Here is a 17,589-nt window from a genome sequence, read left to right as displayed (position 1 = left end):
TCACTGGCAAACGCCCCATCTGTCCAAGGAACCAGACCATCAGATTGGCCCTTCTCTGCGGGAGACACCCGGGGAGGTCCCAGGCATTGGTAAGCTTCCTCTGGTGGGCAAGCAAATGTAGCCATCATGTGTTTACCAGGCACCTACCCCGTGCCAGGTGCTGGGGTGTGCTTGGGACGTGGCCTGTGCTCTGCCCCATCATGTGAACATGTCTCCAGTTCGCCCTTCAACAAGGTTCTAGGGACCCAGGGCACAGACCATGCGGCCCTAGGACAGGCCACCAGGTTCTTCCAGCACCAGAGATGGCTCCACCAGTTTGAATCCTACTTGGGGCAGTGGGATGAAGCCTCCAAAGGGAAGGGGGGATCAAGGTGTGCATGAGCTGCAGGCGAGACTCTCTGAGGACAGGGAATGTACCTCCTCCATCAGACAGGGCACTCCCCAGGGGCAGGGACCAGGTCTCCCCCATCAGACTGGGGGCTTCCCGAGGAGGAAGGAACCATAGCTCCTGGCTGACAGCAAGAGCTATCATCCCACCAGACTGGGTGTATCCCAGAAGAGATGATGTCATCCCATCAGACAAGGGCTTCCCGAGGCAGGGCCTGTGTTATTTTCTCTCTTCCCCACCCAGCTCCGGTTCAGGCCTGTACTTAGGGTTCATGCTGCCATACTGAGCCCCCAGGTCTTCAGGCTGGGAAGGGTGCCACCTGGCCCCAGGTAACTGGCATCAAGCCAGGTCCAGCCCTGCATGGAGCCAGACATCTTGCTGGCAAAGGGCATGTGAAGCAGGCACAGGCCCGAGCCAGCTGGGGCCCAGGACCTGAGGCATCTTCCCCTGCAATCCGGGCAGGGCTGGAGGCTCGTGGAAGTCGCTGCTCAGGACGGTAGGAGAGCTGAGCCCAGCAGGGTTTGGGTTGCACCTGAGGGTGAGGCTGACCCACACGTGGTCACAAGCCCTGGACCCCCAGCCAGTATGAGATGGCCCCACAGCAGAGGACCTAATGTGTAGCAAACAGCAACCACTCCTAGCTGGGCGGCCTTGGGCAAGTCGCACAGTTCCTCTCAGCCTGTTCCCCATCTGTAAAATGGCCATGATAATACCACTTGTCTCTGGGGGGGGGGTTGTGAGGACAGAATGATAGAGCCCAGCACAGAGCAAGTTCTCAATAAATGTCCGCTGCATGTCAGATGGCTCACGGGCCATCCCCCAGGAGTACAGGACTGGGGGAGACTGGCCCTACCCTCCCTCACTGCCCACCAGAATCTCAGATCCCAATTCCCTCCTTTCCGGCAACAAAGGCTCTTCCCCCAACCAACCCGTCATCTGCTGCTGAGCTGCTGCGGCTGGCCCTGCCCCAGAACCTTGTCCCTGTCCTCAGCATTAGCCTGGCTTTCAAGGCTCTTTGTAAGCAGCCCCACCTTGGGAGCACCCCAGACCAACCCACCCACATGCCCGTCCCTTTTCCTGATCGGCCTCCCCTCTGCCTTCACGATCCAGTGCAAAGGCCACTCCTCCATGAAGCCATCCCTGATTGATTCTCCAGAGGCAGGTCTCATCTCCTCATTCCTATGGCACTTTCTACCTTGTGGTCACAGCTCTTAACCACCAGGACCTGCCAATCATCTCTTCTCCTTGAGGGCAGGGACCAGAGCTGGTTTGCCCATATCCCAGAAGCCCAACACAGCATAAGCCGAGTGGAAGGCTGTGATTGCCAAGTATCCATGGGACCAGGATGGGCCAGTGTGCCCCTTTCTTTCTCTGAGGCTGGGAGAGGAAGATTCTAAAAGAAAGGCTCATTTCCCCGAGGCCAGCCCTCAGTCCCACCTGGGACCAGCCCACCAGATGGCCCCCAGGTCCCAGGCTCTGGACTTTTGGACCTAGGGTGGGGTGTGAGGGGGCAAGATCAGGCCAGCAAGGAGGGGAGCTGATGCTGTCCCCCAGGCACCCACGAGGTTGTGACTGACGGGAAGGTGGAATCAGAACAGAGTCTGGAAACAAACCAAGGTTGGAGCCCAGGAAAGAGAACCCAGGGCTAGGCCCTGCCCACTCTCTGCCTTCCTGCCCTGCTCTTGCACCTCCTCCTGCCTGCAGGACTCCTGATCTGGCCTGTCACCTCCTCTGGGAATGTCTCCTGATCTCCAGGCAGACCTGGTTGTCCCTTTCCTCCAATTAGAAACCATCAAAGCTAACTTTCATTGAGCTCTTACTATGTGCCAGACTTGAGGGCTAAACTCCATAATTACACCATTGTATTTACTCCTTAAAAGTCCACGTGAAGTGGTAGTACTGTCTGTCATCTTCGCAGATGAAGTAACGTGGCCACCAAGAAGCTAAGATGCAGAACTGAGATCTGAGCTTTAACTATTCTGCTTCTTCCTGAGCGCCGAGGTGCAGGGACCCTGTCAGTGTGTCATTCTTGCTGCAGGTTAAAGAAATCAGAGGGCTGGAAGGCTGGGCCAGGGCTGCAGGTAGGTGTGGCCCCCTCCTGCTCGGGTACCCCCCCGGATCCCCATCCACCACTGTTCCCCATGGCAGCCCAGACTCCAGCACCTTGGGGAAGGAGCAACAGAAACAGGCCTTGCTGGGAGGTACCATTTACTAGGTTGTCTGGAGTCAACAGGACAGTCCTGGGTCCACCAGGCTGCAGCTGTGGCCCCTCCAGGGGGGCAGCAGGCAGAATGAGGTAGGTGGGCAGGAGGGGCAGCTGCGCTGTCTTCCGAGAGGTCCTGAGGTCCCAGCTGCAGCCCCTCACTCGAGGCTGCCAGGGACAGCTGCCTCAGACCTGGGAGGTGTTCCGAGGCAGGGCGGGGTAGGCCGCCCATGGGAGCGTCTTGCTCTGGAAAAGGATTCCAGGCGTGCTGGGGAGGTAGGCAGGCCGGGAGTTCTACTTCCCACAGGCTTCCTCCACGGCCCAATCCAGAGGCAGCAGCACTGTCTCCGTCCACACCTCTCCTTTCCTGGGTGTGGCATCTGGAGGTCCCTCTCATCCTGGGCTCAGCCTGGCATTGGTCAGCTGGGGAGGAGGGGCTCACACTCTGGGGAAGAGGCATTGTTCCTGTACACCAGAAACTGGACAGAGATCTGGAGGGGCCAACGTTAAGGCCAAATGGAGCAGAGATTGGTTGGACCTGCCCCTGGGGGAGACTCTGGCTCCCTCTTCCCTCGTGCTGTCCCTTCCACCCTGAGTGCCTTCCCTGCTCATCAGGCCCTAGCCAAATTCCATCCGTCTCCCAAGTGCAACACCGAGCTCTTCCTCCCGCAGCAGCCTCCCCTGACCCTAGCCCAGGATCTGGCCCTCCTCCCATCCTATGGCATCCTGGGGTTCACCAAGTTGCCAGTCCATTCTGGGACATCAGAGCTTAAACTTCTCTCTTGCGCCCGCAGGGACTCAGCAAATGCAGAAACAAGAGCCATGTTTACTTTCTCCCAAATGAGACCCAAATAATGTCCTGCTTGGCCACTTAGCAAACGTTTACTGAGCACTCAGTGAGTGCTGGGTCATGTGGGAATTGTTTTCAGATACCTCATCGTACATAATCACCCCATTATCCTGTGGACAGTGACTGTTAACTCAGGTGAAGATCTAGAAGCATGGAGAGGTTGATGGTGTGCCCTGGGTCACACAGCTAGGGAGTGGTGGAGTCAGGATTTGAACCCGGGTTTTTCTGACGCTAACTCACGTGTGTCTCCATGTTCCAGCTTTCTTTCCCATGGCCTGGATAGGCTGATTTGTCTCTGTTCCTCAGGGCCTTGGCACAAGCTGTGCCCAGAACACTCCTCCCTTGCCTTTACCTAACTTCTCCTCCTTTAGGCCATGGTTTAGACGACTCTTGTGGAGGCCTCTGCTGACCTTTAAACCAGGACAGCCCCCTGGTTACACTCTTGCCATTTTTCTCTGCAGTACTTGGTGCCACTGCAGTGAAGTAATTATCTGATAATTATGTGTGTCCCGTCTGCCTCCCCACACTGAGCTGTAAGCTTCTCGAGGTGAGGGCCATTCTGTCCTTGATGACTAATGAATGGATCAAATGCCTGGCTGGGTGCCCAGCACACAGGAGGTGTGCACTCTTGAATGAATGGGTGAGTGCAGGGATAGAAGAATGGATGGATGGATGGAGGAAGGAAGGGAGAGAGGGAGGGAGGGAGGAACAGATGGATAGAAGGATGGAGGGATGGAGGAACGGAGGAACAAATGGGTGGATGGGTGGATAGAAGGATGGAGAGATGGAGGAATGGGAGAATGGATGGATGGATGGATGGATGGATGGATGGATGGATGGATGGATGGATGGAGGGAGGGAGGGAGGGACGGATGGATGGAGGGAGGGAGGGAGGAATGGGAGAATGGATGGATGGATGGATGGATGGATGGAGGGATGGAGAGATGGAGGAATGGGAGAATGGATGGATGGATGGATGGATGGAGGGAGGGAGGGATGGAGAGATGGAGGAATGGGAGAATGGATGGATGAATGGATGGATGGATGGATGGATAGAGGGATGGATGGATGGAGGAATGGGAGGATGGATGGATGGATGGATGGATGGAGGGAGGGAGGGATGGAGAGATGGAGGAATGGGAGAATGGATGGATGGGTGGATAGAGGGATGGAGAGATGGAGGAATGGGAGAATGGGTGGATGGGTGGATAGAGGGATGGAGAGATGGAGGAATGGGAGAATGGATGGATGGATGGAGAGATGGAGGAATGGGAGAATGGATGGATGGATGGATGGATGGATGGATGGATGGATGGAGGGATGGAGAGATGGAGGAATGGGAGAATGGATGGATGGATGGATGGATGGATGGAGGAATGGGAGAATGGGTGGATGGGTGGATAGAGGGATGGAGAGATGGAGGAATGGGAGAATGGGTGGATGGGTGGATAGAGGGATGGAGAGATGGAGGAATGGGAGAATGGATGAATGGATGAATGGATGGATGGATGGATGGATGGATGGAGGGATGGAGAGATGGAGGAATGGGAGAATGGATGATGGATGGCTGGATGGATGGATGGAGGGAGGGAGGGAGGGAGGGTGGGATGGATGAATGAATGCTGAAGCCATGTGCAGGCAGAAGCCGCCCTGCCTGCTCCGCCTGCCCCTCACACCCTAAAGGATATGATGGTGTCCAGCAGCAGCACGCCCAGGCTGCCCACGAGCCACGGTAGGTGGTGCAGCAGGTAGCTACCCTCGCTCTGGCCCACCTCAGGGTTTTTGAGCAGCACGCTCAGTCCGTACAACGTGTTCCCCAGCATCACCAATGCGAACAGCGAGTAGGAGATTCCCTGAGTCGACTTCCGTAGAAACTGGGGAGGAGAGGAGGTGGGCCAGAGACCCCAAACAAGGCTCTTGTTACTCTGGATTGTAACTGTCCACACGTCCAGCTGCCCCATCACGTTGAACATACTCTGAGCTGTTTTTCACTGTGTGCCCAGCATCCAGCATGGGCCTGGCACACAGACCAGCCCCTTCCAGAACTCCTCATCCCCCCTCCAACATCCTCTCCTGAGCCTCGTCCGAGTCCACAGGAAACTGGCTCACCATGCCTGCCGGCCCCACGACGCCCTGCTCTCCAGCCCTGCGTGGACTCGCATCACCCAGCAAGCCTCCCTCTATCCCTGATTCCCCACCTGCCCCTCTCCTCCCAGGCTTCGAAGCTCAGCCCCTCACCCGACCCCCTACTTTCCTGAGACACCCACAGGTCTCAGGTACCCCTGGATGGCAGGCGGCACCGTGCCCATTTTCCAGAGGCAGACACTGAGGCTCAGAGAGTTGAATTAACTTGCCCAAGCCAACACTGAGGGTGGTCCCAGACCCTCAGAACAAAGACTCCTGCCCCAGCTACTCCTTAACCCAGGGGGCCACTCAACCCCCCTGGCCCCACCCGGCCCCTGCTCAAGGCTCACGTTGGTGCGGATCTGAGGCAGCCGGGAGAGCAGGTACAGCACGCTGGAGATGGAGCCAATGACGAAGCCAATGACCTCCTGCCGAGTGAAGGGCTGGGAGGGCAGGAGGGGCACTCAGTGCCCAGTAGGGGCTGGGCAGATCCCTCCTAGAGGGTGAGCCCCCACCCCACTTAATACCCACATGGCCAAGCAGGGGAGAGCCTGGGGACAAGCCAGCCCCCCACCCTTATTCTACCACCACGTCCCCACAGCTCACCTTACTGCCCGGCTCCACAGACAGGAGCGTCCGCCCCCGGAAGACCTCCCTCGGGGCAGCCACAGGGCCAGAGCTGCTCAGCAGTGGCGTGGAACACACCGTCCCCAAGGTGAACAAGAGCACAGAATTGATGGGGGCAGCTACTGCACAGGAGGCAGGAGGGAAGCCGAGGTAGGTATGAGTCGCAGCAGACAGACTTTGCCCCTCTGTGGCTGTGTGACCTTGCACAAGTGACCTAACCTCTCTGAGCTTTGATTCCTCATCTGTAGAATGGGTATAACAACAGCACCCTTCTCCTAGAGTTGTAAAGGTGAAACGGGGTGGGCAGTGGGGTCAGCAGGTGGGATTATCAAAAGCAGAAATGCCAGTGAGACTCACTTTCCTCCCTCAGTGCCTCCATCGTGTCTTGCACAGCCCTCGAGCTGACCTCATCTATTGCCACTTCTGAATTCTGGAGGGCAGAGGTGGCCCAGGGACTTGCCCTGTTGACCTGGCCTCAGGCTGTGTTTGCTGCATGAGAACTGGAGGGAACAGAACCTCCCTGCGGTCTGGCCCAGGATGTGCTCATTGCCCCCAAGCCTCTATCTTGGCTCAGGCTTTAAGATAAGGCCTGAGGAAGCCTTTCTGAGGTTTGGTTTATCACCCAGCAATGGAAAACCTACTTCCTCCCAAGCTCTAGGCCCTTCTGGCTGCCAGTGGAGCACTGGACACAGAGAGGTCACCATACTCACACGGGGAGGGGCATTTCTTGAACTTGTAATGGAAGTACAGTGTCAGCATCAGCAGATCTGCCAAGACGTAATACACAGCTGTGTAGGTCTGCAAGAGAGGCAGGGGGCCCGGGTGTCGGCTGCAGCCCCAGGCTCTGAGACCACACCCCAGCAGCACTCTGCCACATCCCAGCTGGGTGACTCTGACCAAGTCACTTCACCTCTCCGAGCCTCTGCTTCCTCATCTAGAAAGGAGGGATCACAGTTCCTACCTGGCAGAATTGGAGATCAGGTGGGCAAAGGGCCCGGCACAGGGTCCAGCCTGGGTAGGTGCCGAGGAATTGGTGGTTAGTGCTACTAGTTGGGATAAAAAGGACTCCGTAGTTAAGTGATGGCTTTGGTTTGGACTGATGCAGGAGCAGTTAAGACTTTACGGTCCCATTCGGGAAGACAATGCCTTCCTGACTGTGATCCCCAGCTCTTTCTGGCCATAGGAGAATGATGACATCTGTGTCTCCCAAGGAAAAACTCCTTTTCTCTTTGAGGGCCCCACGCCCTGAAAGCTTAGTTAGGATCCTAGCACTTCAGAGGTAAAAGATCCCAGCGATCTTCTGGTTTGATGTGCTCATATTATAGATGGGGAAACTAAGGCCCAGAGAAGACGTGCCCATTGTCACACAGCATTGCAGGCAGAGCTTCTCTACAGAATGGGACCCTCACAAGATGGAATGACAGGTCAGGATTCTGGAGACCAGCTGGCCAAAGAGCCTGGGCCTCTCCTCCTGCTGGCTGCTCCCGGTGCCTCTGCCATGGCTGTCCTTGGCAGTCCCACCCTGCCCGGGGACTGGCCCACCTGCAGGGGCAGCTGGTCAGCAAGGAAGGAGCCGATGAGGTTGCAGGAGTCTCCACCGATCCAGCCCAGGAGGAACCACAGGGACAGGGCCTGGTCCATGTTGCCTGTCTTGCAGGCCTTGATGTACTGGCTGTGGAAGAGGAGGGGGATGCATGCTCAGAGGCCGAGGGCTGAGAAGCCACCTTAGAGGGCCCACGAGGGGACATCCCGGATGAGACAACCACAGAAGAGTGAGGCAGGGCAGGGGCAGCAGGTGGCCTGGGAGCCCATCCTGCCTGCAGGCAGAATCCTCAGGACACTTTCTTTGTCCTTCGGAGAAATTTTTAGCAGGGGGAGTGCCTTCCAACCTGGGAACCCTGTGGCTGTGCATCTTTCCAGACAGATCCACAGCATTACTCGGATTCTCCACCGCACCCTGGGGTCTCCAGCCGGGACTTAGGGCTTACGTAAGGTCCTGAAGTTTTGTGTCAGGCCCTGGGAACCACTTCACAGAAACCCTGGATTCTTTCTTCTATGGATGGGGTGGGGGCCATGTTGAAAGAAGGGTGGTGGTGGCAGCCGTGGGCCCAAGGCCTGGGCACTGCCATATCTCCAGGAGCAGCTGATGATAAGACTGGCCCAAACCACAGCCCGATTATCTTCAGAGGGTGACAGAGGGGTGGGGCTGAGGCTTCTGTAACTCTCTGTTACAAAAGTCGTGGGCTTTTGGTCCCCTGGCTGTTTTCCCAAATGTCCTTGGTGCTGAGACCCTCTCTCTGGACCTGTGGCCAGGTCAGGGTACGAGGCCAAAACTCAGTGTGAGCTCAATGTTGACAGTGGCAACGGGGTCTCTGAGTTCTGAGACCCTCGTGTGTATTAACTCATTCAGTCCTCACGGCCCCCTGTGAGGTCAAGTCTATTATGATGACCCTTGTCATTGGGGACTGAGGAAGTTGTGTCATACGGCTCTGGTTCACATCCTGGCCAGATCCTCCAGTCTTGCTCTTAACCGTTACACACACGACCATTCACTATTCAAATTTCTTTTTCACTATCTGCATGCATGCACACAGGTACATAAGTAGGTGGATGGACGGATGGATGGACAGATAGAAAGAAAAACTAAATGGCACCTAATCCCACCCATCACCCAAGCGAGAAACTAAGAAAGCTGGGTACTGGCCTGGTTCCTCCACTTCCACCTCCTGTCTAACCCCCCACTCCTCCCACCTCTCTCTGTTTCCTAACCAAGCCTCGTTAACCAAATCCATCCTCTCTCTCAGGGATTCTTCTTTTTTATTTTATTTTATTTTTATTTTTTTAAAAGATGACCAGTAAGGGGATCTTAACCCTTGACTTGGTGTTGTCAGCACCACGCTCTCCCAAGTGAGCCATGCGCTGGCCCTTCAGGGATCCTTCTAAAACCCCAATCTTGCCAAAAACTGTCAGAGCCCTCCACTGCTCCTCACCCTCTGAGGACCACACCCTCTGATGCCAGCCCTTACAAGGCCCAGGTCAGGCCACCAGCCCCACCTCTGCCCCCAGGATTGCTTTCTCTTTCTCCAAGTCTCCAGAGGGCCCCACTCCCTCCTGGGCCCAGACACCTCCTCTTTGTCTTTCACTGTCAGGAAATATCAGTTCCTCCTCTGGGTCTTCAGCAACATGAGTTCCAACGGGATCTTCTCCTTCCTCCTTTGTAACACTCGACATCCCCTCCCTCCTGGACTCAAGCTTCCTGAGGACGGGGGCAGCCACTGGTACAGGTCTGGCACAGAGAGGGCCCTTAATTAAGGTTTATCCTGTGGCCTTTAGCAAAGCTCCTTCTGGACCCTCTGACTTGACTTGTCTCCATAAATTACAGGAAAGCGATTCTATCCCACCCAGGAGAGGCCAAGTCCTAGGGAGGAGCAGGAAGGTGGCTGTCCTTTTTGCTGTCACTTGGGGCTCTCTCCCAGGGCTCTGACCCCCTCACTGGTTTATCCTCCAAGCCCAGACAGGAAGAGAAAGCCTCAGCCAGCTCCTCAGATGGTTCTGGGGAAGTTCTCACCCCCAGACAGGGAGTCTCCGTCTCTCAATCTCCATCAGTCACCCAGACCTATCCAGTCCACCTCCTGAGGGCCTCTCCAATCCCCGCCGCCACGTGGGGGCTTCCACAGCCTCCAAGGCGGCCTCTCTGCCTTCAGTCTCTCTCTCTGCCCCCACTCCCTGGTCCTTCTTCCCTGTCATTCTCAGACTGTCCTTTCAAGGGTGCCAGAATGGAAGCTCTGCAAAGGCAAGGATAGCAGCCGTTTGGCTCACTCGCGCCACACCAATGTGGAACCCAGAACAAGGCAATTCAGTAAAAAGCCTCCAACAGGGTGCTGGGACAATTCAGTGGGGATAGGACAGTCTTTTCAACACATGGTGCTGGGACAACTGGATATCCACATGCAAAAGAATGAGGCTGGACTCGTACCTCACACAACATACAAAAAAAACCCCTCAAAACGGATCAAACACCTAAACATAAGAGCTACATCTATAAAACTCTAGGAAGAAAAGGGCAAATCTTTGTTACTTGGATTAGGCTATAGTTTTTTAGATATGACACCAAAAGCACAAGCAGCAAAAGAAAAACATAAATTGGACAACATCAAAATTTAGAATTTTTGTGCTTCAAAGGACACCATCAATAAAATGAAAAGACATCCCAGAGAATGGGAGAAAATATTTGCAAATTAAGGAATTTGTATCTAGAATACACAAAGAACTATTACAACTCAACAATAAAAAGATGAATAATTCAACTGAAAAATGGACAAAGGATCTGAATAAACCTTTTTCCAAGGAAGATAGAAGATGGCCAGTAAGCACATGAGAAACTGCTCAGCATCATTACCCATCAGAGAAATGCAGATCAAAACCACGAGACACTACTTCCCACCCACCAGGACAGCTGTAAAAAAAAAGGCAGACAGAGTTGCTGAGGATTTGGAGAAACTGCACTTGACCTTAGCCGAAAGGCTGAGAAGCAGTGGGTCTGGAGAAATTGGAACCTTCATACACTGCTGGTGGGAATACAAAACGGTGCGGGCACTTTGAAAAACAGTCTGGCACGGGCCGGCCCCGTGGCGCACTCAGGAGAGTGCAGCGCTTGGGAGCGCAGCGACGCTCCCGCCGCGGGTTCGGATCCCATATAGGACTGGCCAGTGCACTCACTGGCTGAGTGCCGGTCACGAAAAAGACAAAAAAAAAAAGAAAAACAGTCTGGCAGTTCCTCAAAAGATGAAACAGAGTTACCAGAAGACCCAGAAATTCTATTCCTAGGTACATACTCAAGAGGAATAAAAACAGAGTCCCCACAAAAGCTTGTACATGAATGTAGACAGCAACATTAATCATAGTAAGTAAGAAGTAGAAACAACCCCAATGTCTCTCAGTGGATGAATGGATACACAAAATGTGGTAGCCAGAACGGAATATGAGCCAGCCACGAAAAGGACGGAAGTACTAAAACACACTACAACGTGAATGAATCTTGAAGACATCACGTTAAATGAAAGAAGCTAGTCACAAAAGGCCACATACTATATGATTCCATTGATATGAATCTCTAAATGTCCAGAATAGATAAATTTCTTTCTACAGGGACAGGAAGTAGATTGGTGGCTACCAGAGACTGAGAGGTTTAGGGGGACATGGGGAATGACTGCCGATGGGCACAGGTTTTTTTAGCGGATGAAAATGTTCTTTTTTACGCATTTTCTTTTCTTTTTATTTTATGACAGCTAGCCAGTATGGGTATCTGAACCCTTCGAAATTACACATTTTCTTTTAGATGTCAAAATTTTCTCTTTTTTTGAATCTTAAAATATCATAGAGAAATCAATTTTGACATAAGTTCTTAGTTCTTCTCCACTGGTGTCCTAGCTCCTACTTTCATATTTGTAGTGCCGGCTAAGATGGTGGCTTTTTGATTTAGAATGTTATCAGCCGCTGAGGAAATATCAGTAGCTTTAGGTCCAGTCTGATAAGTCAAATCTGTATTTCGCTGGTGAAGTTCAGAGTAGTCAGTATTTTTGCTATATGTGATGTTGCTCGTGTTCTCTTTTCTACTAAGAGTGGTTGCAGCCCCTTGATCCACTCAGTTTAAAAGATCTTCTGCCTTTCCAGCAAGAGCAGCAAACCAAGACATGATGGTAGCAGAATCCTCCTACTGGTGAACCTGAGGACTCCGGAGTGGCTGCACCGTGCCCCCTCAGCAGCCAGCCAAGAGAGGGCTGAAAATGTTCTAAAATTAATTGTGGTGACAGTTACAAAACTCAGTGGATATACTAAAACCATTGACTTGTACATTGAAATGGGCTGATTGTGTGGTATGTGAATTATCTCCCAATAAAGCTGTTCAAACAATGTCAAGCCCCTGATTAAACCCTTATCTTTATCCTGGGGATAAAGAGCAAATTTCTTTCTTTTTCTCTTTTTTGGTGGCTGGTCAGTAAAGGGATCTGAAAGAGCAAACTTCTTAACAGTGGAGAAGAGCCCGTAGGTCATGGCCTCTGTGACCTCCCCTGCCCTGCCGTCCCTCCTGCACTAGGTCAGCCATACAAACAGAGCTGCTTCCGTCCCTCCTGCACCGGCTGTTCCCCTGGCTGGGATGCTCTTCCGTCACTTTCCCCTAATTCTTCCCTATCCTACAGCACTTGGCTTAGAGGCTGACATCTCCAGGTCCTTTCTGACTGCAGCCCCCTCCTGCCTCTGCGGACGGGGTACGTGCCCCTCTCCTGTGCTTTAATTAATGAAACACTCACAATATCCCCACGGGCCACGTTCAGACTCATGCAGACATTGTGCAAAGGCCCCGCATCGGGCGTTTTACACACACTCCCCTTGTGCCATCCTCCTAGCAACCCGCTGAGGTAGGGAACAATATTCCCACTTTACAGATGAGGGAACTGAGGCACAGAGCAGTGGAATGACTTGCTCAGGTCACAGCTAGTAGGTGGCAAAGCTGAGTGTGGATGCTCTTGACCACTGTCCTGTTATGCAGCATGTCCTCATTCCCCAATCACAGCAGCAGCCACAGTAGTTTGTGTTCACTGCTGTTGTCTCCACCAGACTGTCAAAGCTCTGAGGACAGAGGCCATGGCTGACGCAGCCCAGCGCTCCCACTGCCCTGACCATCTCTTAACAGCTGTGCAACCTAGAGCAAGTTACTTAACCTCTCTGGGTTTCAGTTCCCTCATCTGCAAAATAGGGATAGTAACTATATCTATTTCACAGGATTGTCATGAGGATTAAATGGTTAAATGGGGGTAAAAAAAACATGTTAAGTGCTTAGGTACATAGCCAGGTACACAGCAGGATTCAATACACTGTAGTAAATGTTATTGTAATTATCTCCATATCAGCACTGCCCAGCGCAAAGCAGGCTCCTCCAGGTGGGTTGGAAGTCAGTGGGTGTGGGTGGGGGAGGGAGTACATCCACCAGACAGGCAGCCCTTCTCCGTGCTGTGCCTGGAGTCACCACCCCACCCCTCAGCCCTGACATGGTCCTGCCACCAGGCACTACTCACGGGAAAGTGGATGCAGCAAAACAGAGAATGGAGACCAAGCCCAGGGCCACACTGGCCTCGTCCCAGCCATCCTGGGCACATTCACCAAACACATCCCATATCCACCGGCGGGAGCCATTGGGGCAGCTGGAGAAGTTGCCAGAGCCCAGTTTCTTCCAGACCATGGTTGTGGAGGGAGGGCTTCCAGCCCAGGAGGGTGGGCTCTGGTGCACTGAGGCAGGCAAAGGTTCTACAGGGAGAAAGAGAGACATTCAGCGTAGGAGGTCCAGGTCCTACTCATGTTGTCCTGACCTAAGCTCATCCCAGCCTTATCACCTAGCTCTGACTGAGCCCCTGAACCAGAGGATAAAGATATAGTCCTACCCACAGGGACGCAATCAGCCTCCAGGTACATAGATCAAAACAAACACGTGCAGGGACAGTGCTGGATCTGTGGTCAGGAACAGGTACGTTTAAATCCCAGCTTTATGCTCATAATGCTGTAGCTCTGGGCAAGTGACTTTGCCTCCCTGTGCCTGAGCTCTCTCATCTGTAAAATGGTGGTGACGACAGTTGCTGTTTGCACATATTTGCTGTGCAGGTGAAATGAGTTCATAAATAGAGTTTGTAGAACTAAGCCTCAATGTCATCTTTTGTTATAACTCTCAAATATTTAGGTTGCTTCCAATGTTTTGCTATTGTAAATTACTCTGCAAAGGTAATTGCTGAGTCCAGGCCCATTAATTAAGTACATTACCTCATCTAAAGCGGGGCTGCCCGCACATGGGTCAGGTAGGCGAGTGGAGAAGAAGTGGGTGATCACGATCCCCCCACCGACCAGCCAGAATGTGGCCAACTCACGGGCAGCCAGGGAGGGCCCCTCCCGGTGCCCACACCCTGGACAGTGAGTAGAGCAGTCACTGCTTGTGTGACAGGCCTAGAGAAGGTACAGAAAGTGGGCCTGGATGGAGCCATCTGATGACCACAACCCTGACCACTGAGCTCTTTGCCAGCTCTGTGCTGAGCATTAACGTATGCTGTCTTCATATCAACTCTGTGAGGTGGGACTACCGATTTGTCCACGAGGAACCTGAGACCAGAGCTGGGAAGTGATTTGCCAGGGCCACCCAATCAGAAAGTGCAGGAATCCATCCCAGGACCAAGTCCCAGCCCCCAGCTCATGGCCACATGCCGCACTGCCCCGTGTACTTCTGTCCCTGGGCACAGCAGAAACCTCCTGTGGTCTGGCACAGCTGCCCTGCTTCTCATGGAGCCAGAAAGTGGGCTTCCCCTTTTCTCACTGTGCCGAGAGGGGGTTTCCTCCCCTTGGGTGGGGGCTCTCTCCAGCCATCTTAGTTCCCTCTTGTGTCAGGAGGCTTGGGCTCCTCATAAAGCAATTCCCTGGCTGGACTCACAAAACTGCTGAGGTCGCAGCAACCACGGGCATTGGGGAGGGAAAGGAAGCAAGTCAGCTCCTTTTCTCAGGAAGCTGTAGGCTCTCAGCCCTAGTGACTAGCCGTGGGAAGAGGTGCCCCAGGTCACTGTCTACCCAGCTCACTGAGATATCTCCAGGACCCAGCACAGGGTGCTGAAAGCCTCTTCCTGTATCTTGGTGGCCCACCCTGATGAAACATCTTGACGACCACCACCACAGCTGATGTTGGAAGTGTTTACCTGAATTACCCGATGCCCTGTCACTGGCACCTGCAAAGCCACTCCAAATTAACATACAGTCCAGGTAAGAACCTTTGCGGCATCAAAGTCGTTTAAAAGCAAGTCCTTTTATTCCCCAGGCCCTCCCCCCGCAACTGCACCATATCCCCCACCATCCTTGTGTAGACCTGAACATGCCACTGCGGTTCATCATGTTTGTACATTGGCATCCTCACACTCCCCAGCAAGGCAGGCAATGCTGTCCCCATTTTACAGATGAGGTTGAGTGGCCTTGGGCAAGAGAGTTAACCTGTCTGAGCCTGTCTATAAAATGGGGCCAATGACACCCGCATCTTGGGGTGGTTGTCCTGAGTAAGTGCACATAAAGCTCAGGCCGGTGCCTGACTTATATGTGGAGTGACTGTCCACCATCTCAACCACCTGGGGCCACCTGACTCCCTCTTTTCACCAGGTTAGGGAGGAAATGAGGTGAACACATACCAATGGAGGGGAGGGGTCTTGAGGAAGCTTCCTTGGTTAACCAGGACCAGGTCACTGGGTGTGTGGTCCCCTGACCCGGGACAGGTGATCCCTGGGGTGGCACAGGTGGATGGAATTCAAGGGCCCACATGCAGCCTGGAGTCCAGGACACTCTGAGATACCCCTGAGCTCTTAATTGAAGGGGCCCTCCTCTGAGGGCCACCATGCATAGAGTCCATCACCTAGAAGCCAGGCATTGACCCACCTCTGGTTCAAACAGCACTGAGTGAATGGGTGTCCAGGGTTGCAACAAGCTTGACCTCATCTGTAGGGATGGCAAGAACCTGGAATCACCTTTGGAAAGGGCATATTCAAAATTCAGGGTCAGCACATCTGGGCTGGGGCTCAGGGATTCTGGGTTTGAGAAGCTCCCCCGACAATTCTGGTGCAAGCGGTGTACACTGAGAAAGGCTGGGCTGGAGGATGGAAGCTCCAGCCACAGCCAAATTCCTCTCCCAGATCCCAGGCTGACTCGGGGAGATGCCTCCCATCAAAGCAGATCAAGTGTCCACCTGTGTCTACAAGATCAAGTCCAAACTGCTTGAGGCTGAGGCAAGGCCCCCAAATACTCCAAGAACTGCCCCCCCCATCGCCCGCCTTATCTCCTGCCTCCTGCCCCTGGTCTTCAAATAGTCATTTCTGGCCACCAGGCTTCTGCACAAGCTGTCTCTTCCCCAGGAGTGTCCTTCTCCCCCTTGAGGGCTTGGTAAAGAAATACTAAGATGCACTTGTAAATTGCTCTCTCAAAGAGGGCTGACAAGCCAGCTGGACAGGACCTGCCACCTCCTCCCTGCACACCTGAAGAAAGCTTATCACAATCCTCAACAGCCACTGCTCTTTAAACACGCCCCCCTCCCTCACCTTAGTTGTACACTTATTCTCAGGGCCCAGACACACCAGCTGCACAGCAAAGGTTCTGAAAATGTTGAGAAAGAGAAAGGTAGGGAGAAGGGGTGGAGGTGGGGGTGAGACAGCAGGAGGGAGGAAAAGGGGGGAGGAAAAAGAGAAAAAGAAAAAAGGAGAGAGGGAGAAAAAAAGTCATGAGCTCAGATGGCCTCAGGTTGAGGAGAAAAGCACTGTGGAATTAACCTGCCTGATGCCTACTAGTCTAGAACTCCTGGGCAAGTGACCAAGCCTCAGCATGCTAATCTGTAAAGTGGGGGAATAATGCCAAGTCCCCACTTGCTAGGCTGAGTGCAGAGTCAAACGAGATAATCCCGGCTAAGCCATCACAGTGGTGCCTGTCACAGGGTGAACTCTCAATAGCAACATCCAGGGATAACTGCTATTCTGTCCCCTCTTCGTCCCCTCAGCGTCGCAGACACACAGTCGTCCTCAGTAAGTGTTGGATGAACAAGACCTGTGGCCCCGGCCAGTCCTCATACTTCCAAAACCACGCTCCCCGTGCACGCACTTGGAAACCTGCCCTAAGTATGCCACGGGAGGGGGCAATCTGGGCTCCCCTCCCGGCAGACCTGGGACAACGTGGAGGGTGCGCGTCCCGGCTTGGGGACATCACCCTTCAGGCCTCGAGGTCTTCGGCCAAAACTCCCTCCCGGTGACTCAACCCGGCGCGGGCCGCCTGTCTGGAGGGATAATGACAGGGCAGCGTGGAGCCAGCGCCGCGAGGTCCCCTCGCCCGGCCCTCCCCGGGGAAAACAAAGCCGTCGGAAGCCCAGGAGCCCATCGGCCGGGACCCGGAGGAGAAAAGGGGACCCGGACCCCAACCCCTGACAGGGCCGGTCCGAGAGGCCGTGCTGGGCACCCTTGAGGTGGGGGAACGACAGTCATAAGGGCCCCCGAGGGCCACTCAATCCCGGCCCGGGGCCTCGCCCCAGGATCTCGTGCCACAAGGAGGGGACAGAAGCCCGGAACGGTCCAGGGGCCGCAGGAGTTTGTTGGAAAGACGTGGCAAGAAAGCCCCAGGAGTACCGACCCCCAGTCCCCGAGCCGGCTCACCAGGTCGTGTCCCGCCGCGACCGCCCGGCTTCGGTGTTGCGTCCCCCGCCAGGGTCAGCTGATCGCGCGCCGCCGCCCCGCCCCGGGAGCCGCGCGGCTCCGCCTCTCACGCCGCGCACTTTGCAGACGGTCCCCGAGGCGCCGCGGGCGCGCAACGTGTGTGCGTCGGACGGCGGCGCGCTCTTTGCCC

General features: G+C 54.3%; 1 protein-coding gene across 1 annotated transcript; it reads right to left on the bottom strand.

The window, feature by feature from the left end:
* Positions 1-227: 227 nt before the first annotated feature.
* On the bottom strand, positions 228-17,477 carry SLC66A1 (solute carrier family 66 member 1). The gene is made up of 10 exons (XM_063104774.1): positions 17,400-17,477; positions 16,302-16,356; positions 15,646-15,705; positions 13,269-13,497; positions 7,735-7,864; positions 6,903-6,990; positions 6,172-6,314; positions 5,916-6,008; positions 5,118-5,315; positions 228-3,070 (listed from the first exon to the last, which is right to left on the bottom strand). The coding sequence occupies exons 4-10, from the start codon at positions 13,430-13,432 to the stop codon at positions 3,011-3,013; spliced, it is 876 nt and encodes a 291-aa protein (XP_062960844.1). The 5' UTR covers positions 13,433-13,497; positions 15,646-15,705; positions 16,302-16,356; positions 17,400-17,477; the 3' UTR covers positions 228-3,010.
* Positions 17,478-17,589: the final 112 nt, after the last annotated feature.

The sequence above is a fragment of the Cynocephalus volans genome, chromosome 8 (assembly GCF_027409185.1).
Source record: "Cynocephalus volans isolate mCynVol1 chromosome 8, mCynVol1.pri, whole genome shotgun sequence".
NCBI classification, from domain to species: Eukaryota; Metazoa; Chordata; class Mammalia; order Dermoptera; family Cynocephalidae; genus Cynocephalus; species Cynocephalus volans.
Note: the sequence above shows the minus strand (reverse complement) of the source record. Positions and strands in the feature narration are given on the sequence as shown.

Bases quoted from the DNA above. Each gene is read 5' to 3' on its own strand.
- SLC66A1 (XM_063104774.1), bottom strand. From the start codon at position 13,432: ATGGTCTGGAAGAAACTGGGCTCTGGCAACTTCTCCAGCTGCCCCAAT. The intron at 6,991-7,734 runs GTGGGCCAGTCC...CCTCTCTTGCAG, and splicing joins CTGACCAGCTGCCCCTGCAG to ACCTACACAGCTGTGTATTA. The intron at 5,316-5,915 runs GTGAGCCTTGAG...TCTCCTCCCCAG, and splicing joins TGCCTCAGATCCGCACCAAC to TTTCTACGGAAGTCGACTCA.